Source organism: Saccopteryx bilineata, chromosome 1, assembly GCF_036850765.1.
Source record: "Saccopteryx bilineata isolate mSacBil1 chromosome 1, mSacBil1_pri_phased_curated, whole genome shotgun sequence".
Classification (NCBI taxonomy): Eukaryota; Metazoa; Chordata; class Mammalia; order Chiroptera; family Emballonuridae; genus Saccopteryx; species Saccopteryx bilineata.
In genome coordinates this window covers 203,838,634-203,859,758 of record NC_089490.1, presented here as the reverse complement: position 1 = coordinate 203,859,758, position 21,125 = coordinate 203,838,634, and the positions used below count along the sequence as shown (strand labels likewise).

Below are 21,125 nucleotides of genomic sequence, written 5' to 3'. Positions count from 1 at the left end.
CACTGCCTGGTCAGGCTGTAAAAAGTTTTAAAATAATCTGTGGGCTAAGAAGAACCTTTAATGTTTTATGAGATGGGTGGATTTCTGTCCTATTATTAGAACCCTATCAAACTAGGGATAATATAAAAAATAAGGGTAGGTCATTGTCCTTTGGGGGAAAATGGTTCCAGATTTTGCTGATTACCGAAAGGATGTATTTTTGTAAAGAACTCTTGAATATGGTGATATTTTGCTCAATATAAACTGCCAGCTTTCATCTGATTGGTTCCTATGATTGATATCAGGGCGGCGAGACTTCTAGAGACATGGAAAGACCAAGGACGATGCTGGAAGTGAAAGTAGAGCCCGTCTGTCCCGGGGTTCGGCGTGTCTCCCTGTGGCTGTTAGCCGTCTCCTCAGACAACAGAAAGAACAGGACAGATGTGCCCTGGTTTCTTTTGTGTCCCCCCATCGTTTTTTATCAAGCAGAAGTGATTTCTAATAAGTGACACTGACAGATCATCACATTCCAAGTAGATAACAGACTGATGGTCCAAAAACATACCGATTCACAGCAGTGGTGCAGCTGCTGGGAATCTCATTTTAATTTTCGCTGAGGAGGTCCCGTGTCTCTTGAATCGACCTTTTTGCTACAGAGTCATCTGAAGTTTACAACCCTAGAGCTTCATGTTGCAGGAAAGAGCAACCGCCACCCCGATCTTCACAGGACCCATTTGGTAGCATTCTTACCCAGAGGAATTCAAGGGTCCCATAATGTATCTATTAACAACCTATTAAAATGTAAATGATCAGTTACAGTCAAGTTGGCACTTCAGGATACAGAAAGAAGGAAATGAGATATGGGCTTTGGTGGCTTCTTTTCATTGGAACTTCTCCCAGGGTTGCTTCATTCAAATACCTTCTGAGGCGGCTTTGTCAGACATAGGAGAAAATTCAGGTGCAGAATGATATTTTATTGTTTTCTGATAGTGTTTTCCACTTTACAGTATATTAGAACAGACCACGCAGTCATCTGAGGTATGATTCAGATTAAATTAGCTTCCGCCTAAATTGGATTTCCTCCCCATTGCCTCAGCATTGGCTCACGTTGGCCATGTGGGGCCACCTGCTAACGAGTAAGAGGATGGCTTCAGTCCCAGTAACAGGATGACGGAATCACAGCCCTGGTTCTCTACCACAGACACTTCTTGTGGGTGTGTGCACGCCTCAGCTGGAAACGTAACCCGCTACAAGAAGCCGATATTACAATAAATCTTTTATTCTTTTTTACTAATCTCAGAAAATGGGAATTAAAAAAAAAAAAAAGGCTGCCATGGTTCAGTGCTGCCGAATTGTTCACACTGTGTTCCTGATTGGCTGATCCTGACGGACGGGTTGCCCAGGAATGCTCTGTCTCTTGAGTGAGTCGTAGTGCATCCACAGAAAATTAGGAGAATTCCCGGAAGAGAACGGTTATCCTTTCTCAAGACCAGCAGCATTCTGGTAGCTGAAGACCGAGGCCGAAAGTTTTCAACTTTCTGAGGCTCTTCCACTTTCCTTGACACAACACTTCCAGTATTTCCAGAAATCGAAAAAAGAAAGAGTTTGAGTTGGAATTAAGCAGCCTAGTAATTTCTGAATGCTGAAGCTAGGTCATCTCAGCACCGAGTCGGGACTGTTTCATGTGACTGCAGCTTTGGCTGACAGTCCTGGTATTTAATTTTTAATAAGATTTTATTTAGAGGAGGGAAAGGTGGGGGGAGGAGCAGGAAGGACGTTGTAGTTGCTTCTCACATGTGCCTTCACTGGGCAAGCTCGGGATTTCGAACCGGCGACCTCAGCATTCCAGGTTAGGTTCACACATTATCCACTGCGCCACCCCAGGTCAGGCAGTCCTGGATATTTTTTTTTTCCTAGGTGCTCCCGGTCGTCCCGCTATCCATGGGTCTCACCTCCTCACCCAGAGGATCTCCAGTTGGTCCTCACAGAATCCTTAAGAACTGGATGAACTTAATCCTTTCATGTCCATCTACTCTTTGGACATCTGTGATGCCACTGTGTAATTTAATTGCAATGAGATGGGGGCACTTTTGTTTTTCATTTTCCTTGGTTTGAGAAGTCAGGCATGTGCTTTTCATTAATAACTGCACAGAGCTACAGGAATGAGAAACAGGGATCTAACTCAAGTCCCGGGGTCTCTGAACCTCTTCTCTGGGGACAGACGGACATGGCCACATTGTAACCATCACGCCAGGACTTTGTGTTCCCTAACCTAGTCTGCCTACAAAGGCAGGGGCTCACAATTTCTCATCGCCATCAGGAAGGGTGCATTCAAGTAGCAGTTTCAAGTTTACCATTTTATTCGGGCTGAATCACTGAAGTAGTTTAAGGCCATATTCTCGCCTGTCCGGTCCTATTTACAAGGCAGCTGAGGCCAACCGTGATGCACAGTGTCCAGTTAAAAGGGCTGAAGCCCCTATAAAAACCCTGGGGGCAAGGTTACAAATGTATAACTGCTGAAACATTCCCCCGTAGGAATATACATTTAAGCCAACACACAACATCGCAACACACACCAGGGAGCCTGCTGGAACCACAGAGCTGCCCGGAAATCCAGCAGAGACGTGCTCGGGGTCTCCAGGAGTGGCAAGCCATCACCTGCTGGTCTCGTCTTACAGCCCCTGGCCCCTGTGTTGGTTGTACAGTCCTGGCCCCGCATACTCGCTGGGGACTGCAGCCGCCACCAGCCCCTTCCTCTGTCCATGCCAAAGTGAGCATCACACAGTGGTGGAGCAGATGATGTGGCTGGGGGTGGGGGGCAGACACGAGCCCCAGGGCACCAAGAAGCAAGGGCCCCGGCCTGCCTCTCACAGGGTCTACGGGCTCCCTCTATTCATGTCACACGGCTACTGGAGGACTTTCCTTTCTGAGGAGAGACCTGTGGAAGACAGCAGGATAATGTTTCAGATTAAAAATGAAAAAAGTTCACCTTTCTTCTGGCTCAGGGCTGACGTCAACTTCTGGGCTGGTAAAAGGAAGCACTAGATCCACGCGCTGGCCGCAGGTGTCCACCAAGAAGCTTCAAGGCAGAACGTGGGGAGTCCTTGCTGTGTGGGCATCACCAGGCGCTTGGCATATTGCGAGGTCAGGCACAGCCCAGTGCCAACCCCGTGAAAAGGAAAATTCCAGGCTACTTCTCATTCGTGCTGGCGTTTTGGCGACTCAGGCATTTGCTTATGGCAGGTGAGTCATACATGTTGCTGTTAGGGTGAGTGCATGATCCACAGAAAGATAACTTGCCAAATAAACGACTTTTCAAACATGGCAGTGGGTCCACGACTGTCAAAGCCTCAGGAGAGAGCTCAAATCCTACGCTGCGCTTACACAGAAGTATCTATTGGGCACCGTGGAAGGGCACCTTCAAAAATTTGGTAAATATTCGTAGGACCAAGTTAAGATGCCACACATGGGTACTCCAAGAAGACAAATTCAAAGAGGTCTCCTCCTGGCAGCAGGGGGGGGGGGGAGGACGACCACATAAATTCCAAGAAAGAAGGTGTTTTTCTTATTCATGGTTACAACTTAAAACGAGTAGATGTTTCATCCTCGCTGCCCGCATCTGGTATCTCAAAGACATACGAAACAAACGTAGCAGGAATAGAAGAAGTCTTTACCATGCTTCAAATACACGCTTTTGAGAACTACGGCCTTTGCACTGAAAATCTATCTCCTATGTTGAGAATGTAAATTTGGACCCAGAAGCATAATCCACTGATCTAAGCAGCCTGATGGTTAAACTTGGTCAGGGATACCTACTCCTGAAAATGAAGAGGAGCAGGGAATGGTCATCAGAGTGGTGACAGAGGACTGAGGGGACCCTGCCCTCTAGCTGTGCCCACTAACTCCTCTTAGAGTTGGATGCTTTGGTATGAACAGGAAGGAGACCCAGGCAAGTAAACGTTCTCCCCAGGTGGGATACATTATGCGATACACACCTGCCTTCCTTCCTACAGGGTTTTAACTTCCATCTCAGGGAATTACTGACGTTTTATTCATCTGGTGGACTTGGGACTTGCCCAGTCTTACTGTATGCATTTTTCTCACGAAACTAGTCTAGACTAGTCACGTATAGCATGCAGACATGTATCTACATATATCCAGTTGTTCGTTAATTAGGATGTTTAGCATTTGCTTTCGTGTTTAATTGGGATGTTTAGTATTTGCATATAAAATCGATCTTAGAATAGAAATACGTTTACCACCTTTATTCTCATATATTTGTGGTACATTTAAAATATATCTTTATACTTTATTAATGCTCCCTTAGAAAAATCAGTGAGTTTACTAATAAGCTGACCTCCATAACATGATAAAATGAAGAGGCATGTCTCCCGAAATTTTTTTTCTAAAAATCTAGAAACAGGCATGAAATTATCTGTCTCTAAATTTTCCTCAAGCTTCTACAATAACCACTGGTAAGACTGTTAAAAAAGTGATGTATGTTAAAAAAGAAAAATTTGCTTATTACTTTATCCGCCTGTATTGAAAACCACACTAAACATGGTTTTTAAACTTTTTGTTTCTAATGCCTTTTAAGTAGTTTTTACTATATATAGTGGTCCCTTTTATTGCTTCACACTGCCAGAAGCTAAAAAAAAAATATCCAACTAATCCAGTTATTTAACAATGTAAAATTATATGTAACATTTAAATATACAAACAGTCATAAACAGACACAAACTGCGTAATAAAGATTCTAACTTTCAGGACAGGGCTATTAGAATTTATATGAATAAAATACAAACTATGATATGGTTGTGTTTTACTTAGTGTACAGCATGGACGAAAGACTGTCCATATTGCTTAGTGGTCCAATGTGGATTTGGAGTTAGATGGGCTAGGTTTATTTATGTCCCAGCCAATAAGAGCTGTATGACCCAGTTAAATTACTTCTCTGTTCCTCAGTTTCCACACTTATAAAGCAGAGCATGTGTAGCAATACTTACTCCATAGGATTGCTATAAGGCTTTGATGAAATAATACAGTATCTATAAAGTAGTTTCTGGCACATAGTGAGTCTTATGTGTTGAGCTGTTAGGACAAGGTGTTCTTAAGTCCTAACCCCTGGTAACTGTGAATGTGACCTTATTTAGGAATAGAGACTTTTTAGACATAATCTGGTTAATATGAGGTTATGGTGGATTAGCTTAATCCAATATAACAGGTGTCCCTATGAGGACAAGCAAATTCAGGCACAGACACAGCAAGAAGACAGCCATGTGATGGTGGAGGCAAAGGGAGGCATGCGGCCACCAGCCAAGAACACCTGGGGCTACTGGAAGCTGGAAGAAAAGGGGGGAAGGACCCTCACTGCAGACTCTGGAGAAGGCGTGGCCATGTCAGAACCTTGGCTTAGGACTTCCGGTCTCTCGAGCCAGGAGAGAGTAAGACCGGCTGTGTGAGCCCCCCATTGGTGGTCCCTTGTATGAGAACCCTGGGAAGTGAGTTCAGTTCGTTTTTCGTTCGCTGGTTATTATTAGACATCAGCCAAAGCCCATGATAATAGTGGGGCTTTGATCTTTTACAATGTAACAAAATAGTTCCGTTGGCTCATGACAAAGCCTTACACGCCTGCCTGTCACGCCTTTCCAAATACTGTATCTGAGAAAGGAGCCCCAGTTCATTAGGTGAAGTTCAGCTCTGCACCACATGAGAAATTTGGAAGGTTCCATAGTGACTGGCAGGCAGCATGGTCAGGAAGCATGCCTTTCTGCCAAGTCACAACGTGGGTGGGGGGCAGACAACATGTTTTCAAGGGTATGGTCACTCCTCCCTAGAAACGCGGACGTCATTTCACATTCCATCCTGACAGCAGATGAAGCGAGATGACAAGGGTCTTCCTAAAGTCACGTGCTTCTAAACGAACACTGTAACCCGTTAACATCTGTGGACCTCAGTGCGTGAAAACACCGTTCTTCAACGCGACGCAGAGAGAGAGCCAAGTCAGTCCTAAATACCTTGAAAACCTGTATTTAAATCTTTAAGTTTTGAAGGAAAAGTCTATTTTCTCTGGGTGTCCCCAGAGCACTCTAAAATAACCGCAGACCGTGACTGAGAACAGAAGCCGGGATGACTGACCCTAACTAAGATTGTTTGATGGGAGGCACTCGGTACCCACAGGCAGAGCCCCTGGCCAGGGAGCCCTTCAGAGACTTCTAGAAGTCTGTTCTGGCCATCCTTATGCCATCCCTCCCCTCACAGTGTGAGCCTGCCTTCCTCCAGAATAAGACCCGCATACTCACACGCAGACACCAGAATCCTCTGCCCCCACCGTGACCTGGGGCCTGCTTGCAGCCTCATGTTCACCTGTCCATTTCTCCCCAGGCCTGGCCACAGGACACTGCTTGTGGAGTGGGGAGTAGAATATGGAGAAAGTTGGGATGTACCTGCTGGGCTGTCCTCACACTCACAGTCAACCCCTCCCGGAGCAAGGTGGGAAGGGATGGAGCTGACCACAGCTCTGTCAGCCTGCGCTGCTGTGTCGTGATGGCCTGGGTCTAAATTCTCCTCTGCCCTTCCAGCTGGACTTGTCAGAAAGAGGACAGATGCTAACCATTTCTCAGCCAGATTCCTGGCCGTTAACTAGTGACACGGGGCTGGTGACGTCATAGACATTCAGTCACCTTTTCCCCTCTGTGCCTGTCAAAAATCACAAGGCTTCTTATTGTTCCACAAACACTCAATGTAGGGACATCAGAGCCACTATTTTGGGTGAAACTAGGTTGAAGAGGACTAGTTACAAGGGGAAGACAGTAGGATAAAAATACAACATGCTTCTGAGATTGGGGTCAGAAAAGCAAATTTGTTGGCAGCCATAGGAGGTGAATAAGAACTGAAAACTAGGACAACTTAGTATACACACTAATTATATTAATTTAAATATTCACATTCCTGAAAGGACCATGGTTGCATCAACATAATGTATTTTAAGTGCTAATATGAATGAAACGTAGAGGAGTTTTACAAAATAATTTTTGTTTACAGTTTATCAGAGAAAGAGTCTAATTTTTCCACTCATTTTTTTTCCTTCCGTTGCTTGAATTTTCTTATTTGTACCTCAAAATATAAAGTATCTTGACTGGTACTATATTCTTGAAGAGTGAGGTCTAAACATAATGGTCATATAAGAAAACAATGAGTGCTGTTTGAACATGATCTGTATCAGAAAAGATTTCTAAACCCCTATTTGCTTAACCATCCGTACCACAAAATTATTTTTAAGAATCTGAGCAATTGGGTTGGACCTACCAATCAAAAGGAGTTTTCCAATGAAGTGAACCCCCCCCCAAAAAAAAACAAACCCAAAAAACAAAAAAGAAACCTCAAAGCCAACAGTCACTACTGGATCAAGATGACAGCCCATGAGACATCTGTGACGAGGCTGATCTCAGAGCATCTGCCAGTTCTCACAACCCGATTGTGCTCTGAAACAGCATCAGCTTTGGAAGCCAGAAGAGGGGCCCCGGGAGCCCCAAACAGGTAGGTCTCTGAGTAAGCCAGTCCTTTCTCTGGTGGTCCCCTCCCCACCGCCAGCGCCTGTCCTGCTGCGGAGACTCAGCCGCAGGCTGCAGAGCTGTGCTGGGAAGGAAAGGAAAGGTTTCCAAATGGCAACAGAGCCACCCGGTCAGGTTCCACCAGGGACACCCTGGCACAGCTGAGTGATGCACTGATCCCACACTTAATGTCACACAGTGCCAGGCGGGTCCCCTGTGATGATCTCAATGTCAGATGAACAGCGTGGGCGGCACGTGCTGTGAGTGCACAGGAAGAAGAGAGGGCTGGGCGTGGAGTCCCCGTCACATAGTTAGCCGAGTGTAAGCTCCCATTCTCGTTTTTTCTATCTATTGTTTTAGGAAATTTTAATATAGCCACCGGGCTAAGTTTTCCAGGGCCCCATTGAGTGTGATTCAAAGCACACGTGGAGGTGGAGTTTAAACCCAGGGCTGAATCTTTTTTTTTTTTTTTTTCCCTGAAGTTAGAAGCAGGGAGGCAGTCAGACAGACTCCCGCATGTGCCTGAGCAAGATCCACCTCGCATGCCCACCAGGAAGCGATGCTCTGCCCATCTGGGCTGTTGCTCTGTTGCAACTGGAGTCATTCTAGCGCCTGAGGCAGAGGCCATGGAGCCATCCTCAGTGCCTGGGGCCAACTTTGCTCCAATGGAGCCTTGGCTGTGGGAGTGGAAGAGAGAGACAGAGAGGAAGGAGAGGGGTAGGGTAGAGAAGCAGATGGGTGCCTCTCCTGTGTGCCCTGGCTGGGAATCGAACCCAGGACTTCTGCACACCAGGCCAATGCTCTACCACTGAGCCAACCGGCCAGGGCCCCAGGGATGAATCTTAACTAAAGGTAAGGTAGGCATGTTAATTTAGGTCTCCAAGCCCCAGCTCCCTCGTTTGTATGATCGTGTAATAATAAAACCTACTTCAGAGTCCTGTTGTGAAGAGTAAAGCAATGTCTTAAAAACACTTAGGTTAGTCCATAATAGAAGCTTATTTTTTATGTTAATTTCACACCCGTAGCCACACACAGCATGTTTATACATCACCAAACTCATTATATTTCTTCCTAAGGAGATAAAAAGCAGTAGGTCTCATATACTAACTATAAAAAAAAAATTTTATTTTTTACATGATTTATTTAGTTTCTGGTGCTCATCTTGGTTCATTTCTATTTTGTGTAATTATTAGCTTCTCTAACATTGCTCCAGGAAGAATCCAACAGTGATATAGACCTGGATTTATGATGTTACTGAATTCTTTTCTGAGCAATTGCATTTTCTTGTGATCAAACAAACTTCAACTCAGGAAGAAAATCTCTTGACTATTCCAAACTGATACAAAATGGAAAATTGTAATCAGGTGACAACTCAGCTATTAAACTGTTTCAAAACCACAGAGAGGATGCCACAGCCCCTCTGGTTCACAGTATGCCTTTCTAATAAAAGATCTCCGTGGCGGCCAGAACCTAAGGATGTCATTAAACCCGATGGTTAGATTTGCAGTAGAAAACAGAGAAAAGAGAGAGCCTGCTGTGTCTTGATAAGTACCCAGCTAGACACTTTATGATAGAGTTTTCACATTTTATCTTGCCCTACAACACTACGATAAGCCAAGGCACTGGCCTCTCCCAATGCCACCACGCCCAGCTGTCTGAGCTGTGTACTGCATGACCCCAGGAGTATTCACATGGCTCCTTGCACATAGGCTACCACGAGCAGCCCTTGGATGTGGGGGCTTCCCCACCTGTCAGACTGCACGGGGTATCCTTGACTCCTTCTTTCTACCTCCAGCCTGGACTCCTTGCACTGGAAACTCGAGTTCTGTGATCTCAGCTCTGGACTGAGTGAGATCACAGGTCAAGGGAGGCCTGATGTTGGAAGATGGCGCCTCTTCAGCTTTTGCTGATAGAGTCCTATCTCCGGACACGGGTAGCTTAGGGACAGAGGCATGTGTCCTCTGAGGCTTTCCTTCTGTGCACCGCTGACTGTGGACAACATGGAGGAGGGGAGTGGGGTTATGATTATAGCTCGGTCATTACAGCCCCGTTGAGACAGCCCACTCCTGGGAGGCCCCGCGAGACCAGAGGGATACTCAGAAGGAAGGAGAGCAGGTTCAGCCAAGAAGGGGCGGGGTGAACCAAAGAAAAATAAGATGAAAGAGCCCTTTCTGTCGTGACCACCTCCTCAGTGACTTTTTAGTTTTTCCAGCATCCTCAGCGGTGGGTGCGCGTGGGCAACCCTGGCCTGAGCTGGAGCCTGAGGTCTGGGCCTTAGGGAGCCAGTTCTGAGTCTTCTGTTTCCTCTGTCCATCTGCCAGGGACATTTAAACCATCTGCAGAGCCCATGCCACCTGGAAGGGTGGGTGTGCATCTGGCCTCTGGAGAGGAATCACAGAGCCTTGTTGTTATTACAACACGACTCTGCTCAGAGCTTTCACTCCAGGACTCCAGATGGGGAACGTGGACTCCGAGGCTGGGATGGCAACGGGAGCCAGAACCGAGACCCAAGAACCCGGGCATTGCCGCCCTCAAACCTTCTCTTCCTCTCAAGGTGCTGACGCTAACCCTGGGTACGTCTGATCAGAGCCGTGTGTGGCGTGTAACTTGAGAGCGGGTCCTCCCCGAGTACGCGGAAGCGTGTGCTGAGGAAGCCCCCCCCCCGCCCCCAAAATGATCCATTAGAGGGAAAACATGAAAGGACGCTCGGTCCAGCTGGGTCTTACCATTCGCCTGATGCTGCACAGCTGGTGGAAACGGGTCAGGAGCATGCCACTGAGAGTCCGGCTGTGCAGAACAAGAAGCATGATTATAACAATATGGACTTCAAACGGAGCATCGTGGCACATGATGGCTATAATTAGGCTCTGTGGCTTTCCTGGCGTGGGCCACGCAGTGTCGTTTTCACCCCGACCGGGTGGCTGACTTGCTCCTCTCTGTTGCCTCTCTAAGCCCCACCCCCACCCCCACCCCCCAAACCCCCGTGACCATCTCCTGACTACCCCCTCCTATACCCACTCTCTGTAAGGCCAGAACTGAGTGCTTTGGGGTGGTGGCAGTATTTGCTTTTTTCCAAACAGATGAGTCTTAGATGTCTGCAGAAGTATAAACACTTCTGTAAAACGTACTAGAGCCCATAAAGAAAACAGAGCCATTTACTATCAACAAATATCCACTTAAAAACAAAAAACCATCACACAGGAGGCAATGGGGAGACTGCGGGGGGAAAAAGTGACAAGTCTAGTGTTTTCTGGGGGATCAAGGGAGAGATCTGAGCCGTGACAAGGGGAACGTGGCTTGCAGAGGCTCAGCATGGAAACACGGGACCCATCTGCCACACCTGCCGCTGTCTCTGGCTCCGGTGGCTCAGACTAGAGAGGCTGTGAGACAAGAGGACAGAACTGGCTTTTCTTCTGGGGACTTTCTCCTGGGTTCACACCCGCTCAGAGCACCAGGGAACACGTCACATAAGTTGCACGGCATACATCAGAAGCGATGGGCCAGGATTTCAAGATACCGTGCCAAGGTCTGTCTCTCTGCACTGAACCTCTGGGTACAGGGCAGCCTTGGCTTGACCTGCCTGCGAGGTTGTTCTGTCTTTTTGCTCCAAGTGCTCAGCCCTGTCTCCTCTGTCTCCCCAGGGCACCTGGTGTATGGCCCTACCTTCTCTTACTCAGTAACCTCTTGAAAAGGAGTGGTGGGGGGGGGGGGGCAGGGGGGACTGTCTCTAACAGTGTGACAGAGGAAGCAGCCACGGGGTGGCCCAAGTGTCACATCTCTGGCCAGACCCTAGAAAGCAGCATTTAGCATGGCCTGACCCCCACTCGACTGCCTCTCAGACCCCTCTGCCCTTGGCTGCTTTCGGTACAAAAATAGTTGAAAGAGGAAGTGATCACCTCTGGTTTTTTTATCTCCTCGTTTATTTTTAGACATCTCAAATAACAGCTCGTAGGATAAGGGATGTGGGCCTTGGTCTGACATTCCAGGAGAGTGGCCAAAAGAAGAATTGGGCGTGCCGCAATTTTACAAACGTTCCCATAGAGGCTTGAACTCGGGCTGAGAGACTAGCATGACATAGTGATGTCAAACCCATTCTGGGCATCTTTGTAAATTCCACTGTTACACCCACGAGACTTGGCTTACTGAACTCCTGCTTGCCCACGGAGGCTGTCAGACATGGCTCGGAATCTTTTATTTTCAAACACAGACCTTAAGGCAGTGATCATAGGATGCAATTTGACCGCCTTGCCTCCTGTAACTGATGGGGAATGTTTGATGAGCTGTGATGGCAGGCGAATTCCTACCATCTTCCCGTGAAGGAATATTTGAAGGAAATGGTCATTTTTACTGCTAGATCAACTTGAATGACTCGTGGGTTTTCTAGCTAATCCATCCATCACAAGACTATTCTTTCCAATTCCCCAAACTGTCGGAGCTCGCTTCTAAGTCAATTTCTATCTCTTTATAGTTACCACAGTATTAAGTTACTTCCATGTTATATAAATGTAAATATAAATATAAATATATAAGTTATATATATAAAATGATGACATATATATGTATGGAATCATCGCTGCATTGGGAAGTTTCTGGGAATGTATCTGTTGAGACTGAAATGTACACAGAAGAAAACTGAGTTGACGGGCGGGGGGCAGAGGGAAGGACACTTCTGAAGCAGCAGAGCCACATTCTCAGCAGTGTGCTGTGTCCCACACCAGTGTGAGGGAAGAGGCTAACAAAACCCTGACCACCCCGGGGCCACCCAGGGATAGGAGAAGGGGCTGGAAGTCACATTCAAATACAAAACTACAGGATCAGGAGGGTCACGCTCTCCGGAGGTGCTCTGCTAGGAAAACCCAGTTAAAAAGTCTCAAATACTTTGCCAGATTAGAAACATGGTGAATGAAAACAAAGGGAGTTGTCTGACCACGTGCAAAACATAGAAAAATGCATATTCTTTTTTTTTCCCCCTGTAGAAAGATTCTGTCTTATGGAGGCTGATGCATTGAGGTCGTGGGGTCGAGGGCTGTGGGGGAGTGTGGGGGGAGTACTGCTCCTGAGAAGGGGAGGGAGGAGGCGTGGCAGCTGACTCCATTTGGCGGACTGTACAAAACTGTCCTGCTCACAAGTAATTGTCCCACTGTTCATTCCCCTTCTCTTGGGTTAGACACCACTGTGGAGAGCCATAGGAGTGGGTCACTTTTTCTCAGGATCCTTTTAAGACTATCTTTTAAACGGGACATCAGAAACTATTTTGCCCAGAGGCAGGGCCACCCACAGTAGTTCTATATAAGTTTACCACAGGAAAAAAAAATCTCTCAGACTATTTTTGTCCTTATTCACTTTGCTTTTCTTTACACACACACACACACACACACACACACACACACACACGTCCTCTCAGGAAGGTCAGGTTTGTCGTTTGCCATGACCCACCTAAAACGTGGTCTACGTGTTCGAGGAATTATAGCTCAGTTTCATGCCTTGCAGCTCATATTGATATCTATGTGTCCTGTGAACACAGTACTGCCAAGTTCATGGCAGTGGACGTGGACCCTGTCACTCTGCAAATTAGGGGCTGAGATAACGCAGAGACTCTGTGCCAAAATTCCAGAAAGAGATGTCATCAAAACAGAGTACCAAGTATGTACTTAAGGGGTAAGGGAGAGTTCTTACTTACTGGGTGCTTCTCTAGACCCTGCGTGGCCACGGGGCCAGGAGGGCAGCACGGGTCTAGCGGCTGGCAGCCCGAGCCGCAGCAACAGGTTGGGAAATACACCTGAGGAGAAGAAGGCCGTGGGTCACCGGGAGTGGGTGCAAGTGGGGACTCACGCTGGCATTAGCTTTATATGACCACAGGGTCTGCTTCCACTCTGAAGGTTTAGCCCAACTCTGGCGTGAGCCTAACTCAGAATAGCAGGCAGGTCAGAGTGGTCCCAGGGCCAAATTTACGTCAGGTGAAACTATCATTACCTTCTAATTTTGGAGGAATTGGAAAGACCTGAAGGGTTTAGAGAGTTAACTTTTTTATGTTTCTGAGTCATCTTCAGAGAGGATTCTCACTTAAGAAGAACCAGCCATTGAGCCATAGCAAGTTTTCTTCCCTCGCAACCGGAGACCCTCACGGCATGACCGAAGCCCAGAGAGCGAGTAGAAAATAGGTGACCAGTGTTAGGGCTACTAGAGAACCGATGGGGTAACAGTACAAAATGTGTCAGTTCCCAACAAGATATGCACTTTTCTCAGAAGACGCAAATAGGTCTTCGTTGCAGTTTTCCTAAGCCACATCAAGAATACCAAGGAAATGTATTTCCCAGATGTTTGTGGGTCTGCGCAGGGATCTCCCTGTGTGTAAACACACACCAAGGCGTGTGGTCCCGGTCACGTGCTCTGCCCAAGTCCGTGAGTGTTAGGGGAGAGGGACCCCAAGAACTAACTCTCCAGCCACTGCCATGTTGGCTGAGAATGAAAAGCATGTGCTGTGCCTTTAATTGGGACTCTGAGGAATATCTGTCCTTGGAGATAAATGTGAGCATTGAAACCCTGGGAAGAGGCTTGGTGAATTTAGGTAAGGGTTCACATACCTGTTTTAATTGCTTTTCTACTTTTTCTTTCTCCATCTGACACGCTTTTATCTGTGGACAAAACAAAGGTGCTTGTTTATCAGATGGAGTCTCAGTGGCTAGTTCCAAACCTCCCCTCAACCCAGCTGTCAGTCCTGCGCGCAGACGCTGAGGCACGTAGACCATGGATAATGGTAATGCCAAGGAAAACAGCTGAGTTTGGGTTTTCTAGACATGCATTGGCTCTATCTTGAAATTTCCAAGTTAAGTTTGTTTGGGGCCATTCTACTTCACGATTTTAGGTTGATATATTTAGATATAGATATATAGATATAGATATATAGATAGGTAGATAGATAGATAGATAGATAGATAGATAGATAGATGTAGATGTAGATATGGATACAGAAACAGCTTCTACTGCTTATTGACTGTAACTGGAATTAGCTACACATTCAGAGGCTTCCACAGTGTCACACTCCACAAACGTCACCGCAAGTCGTACGACAACTTCCTATTTGTTGAAAGGCACTGTATATCTAGCAAATCAAATATTTTGCAGTTCATTTTCTTTTCTCAAGCCAACATGGTGTTAGCTACACTTTTCTTATTAACAACAATACTCATCCATCATGGTAACTTCCTGCATCTACTTTGAATATATTCTGTCACACTTAATTGAAGTGTGCTGACTACATTTAATATATTCTATTCCAGTAAGCTGGCTAACATTATCTGGCTTTCTTGAGAGTGCTTCAGTTACATTTAATCTTTGAACCTGCTGAAGGAAATTCTGAGTTTCACTAGCTATATAAATGACATTTGGAAATATGTGTGCTTTTGGAAGGCAGGGACATTCCAACATAGCCCTTCAAAGAAAAAGACAAGAATTTAGACACAACTTCCCTAAGCTGGAGATTTGAATTGGAGTACCAGGTAGGTCAACTCTCATTCTACCAAAATAAATATTTTGAGAAAAAGATAAAAAGAATTAGACTTTATAATAAAGACTTTGGAGTCCTACTGCTGGGTAACTCCTTACTGTACTTCAGTTGAAAGAAATAGCCAGGTGTTTTAAATTCCTTACAATATTGTTTAAGAATGGTTTCATCCCAGGTGCTAACCTCTCAAAAATAAAAAAAAGAAAAAGAAAAAAAGCAAAAAATCCTATGTCAATGAACAGAACCCAAAGATTGATATTTTTCTTGAGTCTTGAGATTATTTTCTTAAGTGAGAGAATGAAAGAATGATTCGAATGTGCCGGCAAAGATCACATTGTATTTTTGTTTTGTTTTAGATTTTATTTATTCATTTTAGAGACAGAGAGAGACAGAGACAGAGAGAGAAGGGAGGGAGGATTAGAAAGCATCAACTCCCATATGTGCCTTGACCAGGGAAGCCCAGGGTTTTGAACCGGCAACCTCAGTGTTCCAGGTCGATGCTTTTACCCACTGCGCCACCACCGGTCAGGCAAGGTCACTTTGTTTTGATGTGTACCTTAGACTTCAGCCTGTTCAACTGGGATTGAGAAATTTTATTAACTTTCTGTAGCTCTTCTTTCTCTTGATTGAGTCTTTCTCGGTCTGAGCGCTCCCTTCGGAAGTCCTCTTCATATATTTCCACCTAGGAAACATGAACGTGCTGTTACTGTTAGCTTTCTTTGCTCGGAAGTTGTTTGTGGGATTTCAGAAGCGGTGTTTCCTGAGCTTGTCCGACCTGTGGCATTTCTATCCCCTTTTTGTGACTCTTTCTTTCATGATGGGGCGCCATCCTAACCCACAGGGCCATCACTGTATCTTTCTCTTTGTTTAGAATGGCAGTTCTCAATGTTTTTCCTTCTTGAGCATGACCCATGAATTCAGATGTCGAGTATTAACATGGATACTCCAGAAAAATGGTCCTCATCCACTATTTGGCTGCATATCCCATTATCGCAGTGACCTCTTTCAGTGTTTAAGTGTCACTGTGTTCGAGCAAGCCACCCATCTCCAGCACAAAGCTCAGATGCAGGAATACCGCATGGCATCCTAAAAGACAGAGCACTAACCATACCTGGAAAGTCAAACCATGACATACTGACATGCCCTTTCCAAACATAAATTATAAGTTGAACTTGAAACAAAAGGCTCACATAGGAGGAAAAGCAAGATGTGCTTGTTCAAAAGTTTTCACAGGTGTGGCTTCCGGAATTTTGGAGGTAAATTATTAAAAAAAAAAAAAAAAAAGAAGAGAAGAGAAACATAGTCATATTTCAGTGGAACACCTCTCCTGAGCTACTCCGAATATTCCAGAAAAGTCAGCACACCAAAAAGAAAACCAGATTTAACTACCGTTGTTTTTAATGGGCATAGTGTTGACTATCAGCTGGAGGATGAGGACTTGGAGCTGTGAAAGTAAATTAAGCTTTGGGAAGGAAGCAGAGGAAATCCCCACCCCCTCCAAGGCCATGATTTAAATTACAGCTTCTGTTGGAACTAGCAGTTAGAATTCTGTCTGGTAACACCAATGCACATTACACCTTCATCACCAAGAGTGCAGCAAGTTTTCACCAGAGGGTTATCCATTTTAAGTCAACAATAATACATCAAAATTGTAATAGACAAGTGAGGAAGAAATGAAACATTTTATGTAGACTTAGAGGCAGATATGCACATTTAGTTTTTAAGGCTTTCTTCTCCACAACTGCAAGGAAACCACCCCCAGCCAAGCTGACATTTGTGCTGCTGCTGTTGTTGTTGTTTTGGTAGAGACCCAACGTTCACTTTCAGACACAGTTAAACAAATGCCCTGTACACAGTTACTAGAGGCATTTGAAATGGGGGGAAGCCCCTCCGATCACAGTTGAGCAGGGCACTGAGAGGGATGGCATCCCTTTACTCAGGTGACCCAGACTCTAGCACAGCTTCTCGGTGAATTTAAACTCTTGCGTGTTTCATGTGGCACTGGGTGATGCCATGGTGGTGGGTGTCCAGTTGAAAATATGCATGGTTCAAAACGAGTGTGCAGAAGGTTAGCAAAACATCACGAATCAGGACATTCATTCTGGTCTGCTCTTGGGGATTATGGGAAAAAGAAAGAACAGCTGTCACTGTCTACATCATATGGAAATGACCTTGCACCACTGCTGTAACTCCACGCGTGACGGTGGCTCTCGTGTGCCGTGTATATGAGAGCATCACATGACCCTAACGTCTGACCAGAAGCAGCACTGTTTCCAGAGGAAGCCTGGCTAGCGCCCATGCTGCTTTCAGGGTTGAGGATCAGGCCGACCTCCAACAAGGAATACCACCTTACTCTCTGCACGGGGGTTATTTTTTAAGCTATAAATAAGCAGATTATTTAAATGGGGTTCATAGACAAGAAAATCTAACTTGACCATCAAGAGCTCTGAATAGTTTTGATTTACAAGCTGGCTACTTCTTATGAAGTAACAACCAAAGTCCACCACAACAACAACACAATGATCGCTCAGTTCTTTTGTGTTTTCCATCAAGAATCCTTGTAATTGGCACTTGCTCAGAGACAAACAGCCAACATAACTATACCCAGGGACATCAGAAAAAAAAAATACTTCCCAGCCCTTCCTTCTGTGACCCCCTCTCCCCAGCGGCTAATGCGTTATTGATAGCGTGTGCTTCTGGGGCTGGAGTCCCTCTATGCCCCTGTCGCTGTGAACTTTGCAGCCCTGAGCCTACGCTGGCCAACTTAACCTCTCACGGGAAGGGAGGTGAGATGTGTATGGGCGACCCTTTAGCCAGTCCAGCTCCAGCAGGTAGGACTATACTGAGACCCAGGTTGCCGAGGCCCTCCTACACCCCCACAGCCCTACGTGCAGAAGTCGGGAGAGAACACCCCCTTCCTCTCGCAGGCCGCTTGGCAGCAGTGAGGCTGGTGAGTGGGGGAGCAGTCCATTGGGCATCAGGGAATGGCTGGGGGGGGGCTCTGCAGGGGCAGAAGAGCGGGTTTGGCTCTTCAATGATTATCAGCCATGCGGAGTGTTGCCTCTCAAATTGCCCTCATGATTCAAAGGCCCTGTTGGTCAAATAAGTTTGTAAAATATGATTTTCATGTTTGCTCGCTTATAGTTTGCGTTGGGGGCTGGGCAGTGTCAGGTATATGTGGTCTGTGAAATTGCAAATTACCTTCCTGCTTGGGAAGGGCCACTGTCTTGCTAATGTTTGCTGGAGGAGAGGTTTTCAAACCAGAAAGTTTTGAAAAGAGAGAAGATGGAGAAGAGGCAGAAAGAAGCCATGTTTGCAGAGTGAGAGCAGAGAGAATACAGGGTGCTGAAGAAGAAGCCATGTTGGCAGGGAGAGAGAAGGTGTGCAGATGGGGAACCAGAACTGAGGGGCTTTGTGAGCTCCTCTTATGTTGGTGGGGCCTTTGATTCTAGGAGAAACCGGAGAGAATTCTCCTGGTTGTGGAACTGGAGAATGTGTCAGTGGCTTTGGGAGCCCTGTGTGTTTGCTTGTTGGCTGGTGCGAAACTTTAATAAAAGGAATGGCCCACCATTTTTTGGCTCCACTGTTTCTTTTCTGTCTGTCCAAATTCAATGGGAACCTGCATGGCCACAATGGTGGTGGCCACTGGCCATACAGGCCCGGAGGCCAGAAGCTGCAACCTAACAGCCCAGTGGCCACCATTTTCTGAGAAGGTGCAGAGTTGGATTTAATAGTGTTTGCAAAATAAGTCACACCTGTCTGAAACTCTCTGGACCCAGTGCTCACAGAATCATCCTGGAAGGGTCATCAGTATGATCTTGGGCAAGCCATTGAACCCATCGGACCCTTAATACCTCCTTGTAAAAAGTGTGAGCTAGACTAGCTGATCTGTGTTCTCCCAAGAAGCTTTAACATTAGATAATTCTAATGAAAGTAAACGCAAAAGCCTTCTATACGTTTTAAAAGAGCAAACTCCCCAGAATGTCCAGAGGTGCCAGTCCGTGGGCCCCACGCTCTCTCCCTGCCCGCGATCATGCGCCTCCGTCCAGTGTCTCACCTGCTGCTTGAGGACTTCCATTTCCATTCTCAGCTCCTCACAGCTGCACTCTCGTTCAGGCTTCCGCAAACCGTCCTCAGGAAATGAAGAACACTCGATTTTCAAGGCATCCTGAAGAGCCTATGTTACAGGATAAGTGCACTGTTGGTCTAAAGTTACAGGGTAAGAATTCCTCTATAATTGTCACAGTCATCTGACACACACCCATGTGGTAGAAGTTCTCTTTCAATGCTACTTTCTTGGCTGAATGACTTTTTTCTTTCCGATTTTCTAGCTTATGTATACATATAATATTTTCTTTCAGAATTGGTCTCTTTTCCACGACAATGCTTATGTTATCTGGCCCTCACTGTTACTCCGAAGTGCTTTGCTGGTGAAGCCCCCTCTGCCTAGCCCACCACGAAAGGATGACGTAGCTATACCCTTTCTCTCAGGTTCTGTCTTCCTCTGAGTCCCCTGCCCTGGTCAAATATACACTCTGGCAGTAATGATCACAATGTCAGGTGCAGCAGAATCCCCCCACCCTGGGGAGAGTACACACTCCCCTTGCAGGGCACGGCCTCCAGGTCTGGAATCAGTCAATCTGGAGGTAGGGTCTGAGAGTCCGCTTTCCTCCAATGACATTTTTTTTTAACTAGATGACATTTTGAGCAGTGTTCTGCTGTCTAATCATGCACCCCACGGGAGAGAGGTCAACACGCAGGAATGCCAGCCCATGCAGATTCACCGTCTGCTCCACCAGGGGTACCGCCCTGCCCTGTCCTCCTCACAGGGCCCGCCAGGCCCAGCCACACTCACAGGGTTCCCTAGTAAAGACACCCAGTAACTCATTCAGGATGGAGAAAGTGCCCCGCTCTCTTGACATTCAGAACAACTTGGTGTTTTTCTCTCTGGGGTGAGGAGGTGAAGGAAATAAGAGAGATTTAAATTTGCCAACAGGGTTATCATCCTCACTCATTAGCCTGCGATCCCTCGTGCGTACATGCTACTTGGTCAGATCAGGTAAACGACACCACCTCTATTCCCAGGGCCTTTGGTTCATGAGATGAGTTTAATATAATGGATGCCAAAACGTGACAGAATACACGTCATCCTGGTGCAGTCTCAGAGCACACACACTACATACACATCTACATGCTTATTATCAGATGAGTCCTCAATACAATGAGAGAGGTTCACTTTCAGAGCTGTAATAATTCACTTCCTCTGTGTTTCTTGAGTAGCTTCAATGGTGTCATTTTGATGACACTATTAGTAACGTACCTCCCTGTATTTCCATACGATGTAATAATAAAGGGTAAGAAAAGAGACACGAATGTATGGTCCTGAATAGGTGTGCCAGTCTAGGCATCTGTAATGGAATGTCTTTGTGTCTGTGAATGCTGCTCATTCAGCCTGACAAAAATATCAACTTTCAAGAAGTTGTAAGAGAAAAAGAACTTTTTCTTCCTCCAGGAAGAACTGAAAGATACAACAAAAGCTGTTTTCTAATTCATGGTCTCTGTTAAAAATGTTTTGCTAAGCTCCATAGTTCTAGGAAATACCATGATAGTTTCCATTTTTACATGTTAGTGAGCAGTACAGTATGTATGAGATGGAGAGCCAAGAGAGTCAGCCCCTCAGACGTGCTGGTGCCGTGCCCTACACCTAGGCATAGACTGTTCTTGTGGGTTTGAATTTCCTGGTCTACCTTTCACGTTCCTCAGGCTTCTAGTAATTTTGCAAATGAGTCACAAGTGCAAGGTGAGTTTAAAGACATTCATTCCACCTTGGGGTTTTTTTTTACTTACGTGAACCAACACCTGTCACCTATTCTAGAAGAGCAGGAGAGTTATTGAGTATCAGTACAGATATACTAAACAGGTCCACGTATCTCACAGCGAGGAGACCCCCAGACAAACAGAGTTTGTCCACAGGTGGCACTGGCTGACAGCCTTAGGCAATCTCTCCCACTTCAGTTAAACATCTCTGCTTCTCTTCTAGAACTTGACAAAGCCTGACCAGGCAGTGGCACAGTGGATAGAGTGTCGAA

The 21,125-nt window shown here is 46.0% G+C and overlaps 1 protein-coding gene across 1 annotated transcript in view; it reads right to left on the bottom strand.

Annotated features, from left to right (window-relative positions):
- TNIP3 (TNFAIP3 interacting protein 3) overlaps window positions 1-21,125 on the bottom strand; it is an 80,178-nt gene that overhangs the window by 15,956 nt on the left and 43,097 nt on the right. The window contains exons 7-11 of the mRNA XM_066253479.1: window positions 19,094-19,213; window positions 15,593-15,718; window positions 14,117-14,167; window positions 13,213-13,311; window positions 10,259-10,319 (exon numbers count right to left, since the gene is read on the bottom strand). Of these exons, the coding sequence (XP_066109576.1) occupies window positions 10,259-10,319; window positions 13,213-13,311; window positions 14,117-14,167; window positions 15,593-15,718; window positions 19,094-19,213 (457 nt within the window). The remainder of the gene's footprint in view (window positions 1-10,258; window positions 10,320-13,212; window positions 13,312-14,116; window positions 14,168-15,592; window positions 15,719-19,093; window positions 19,214-21,125) is intronic.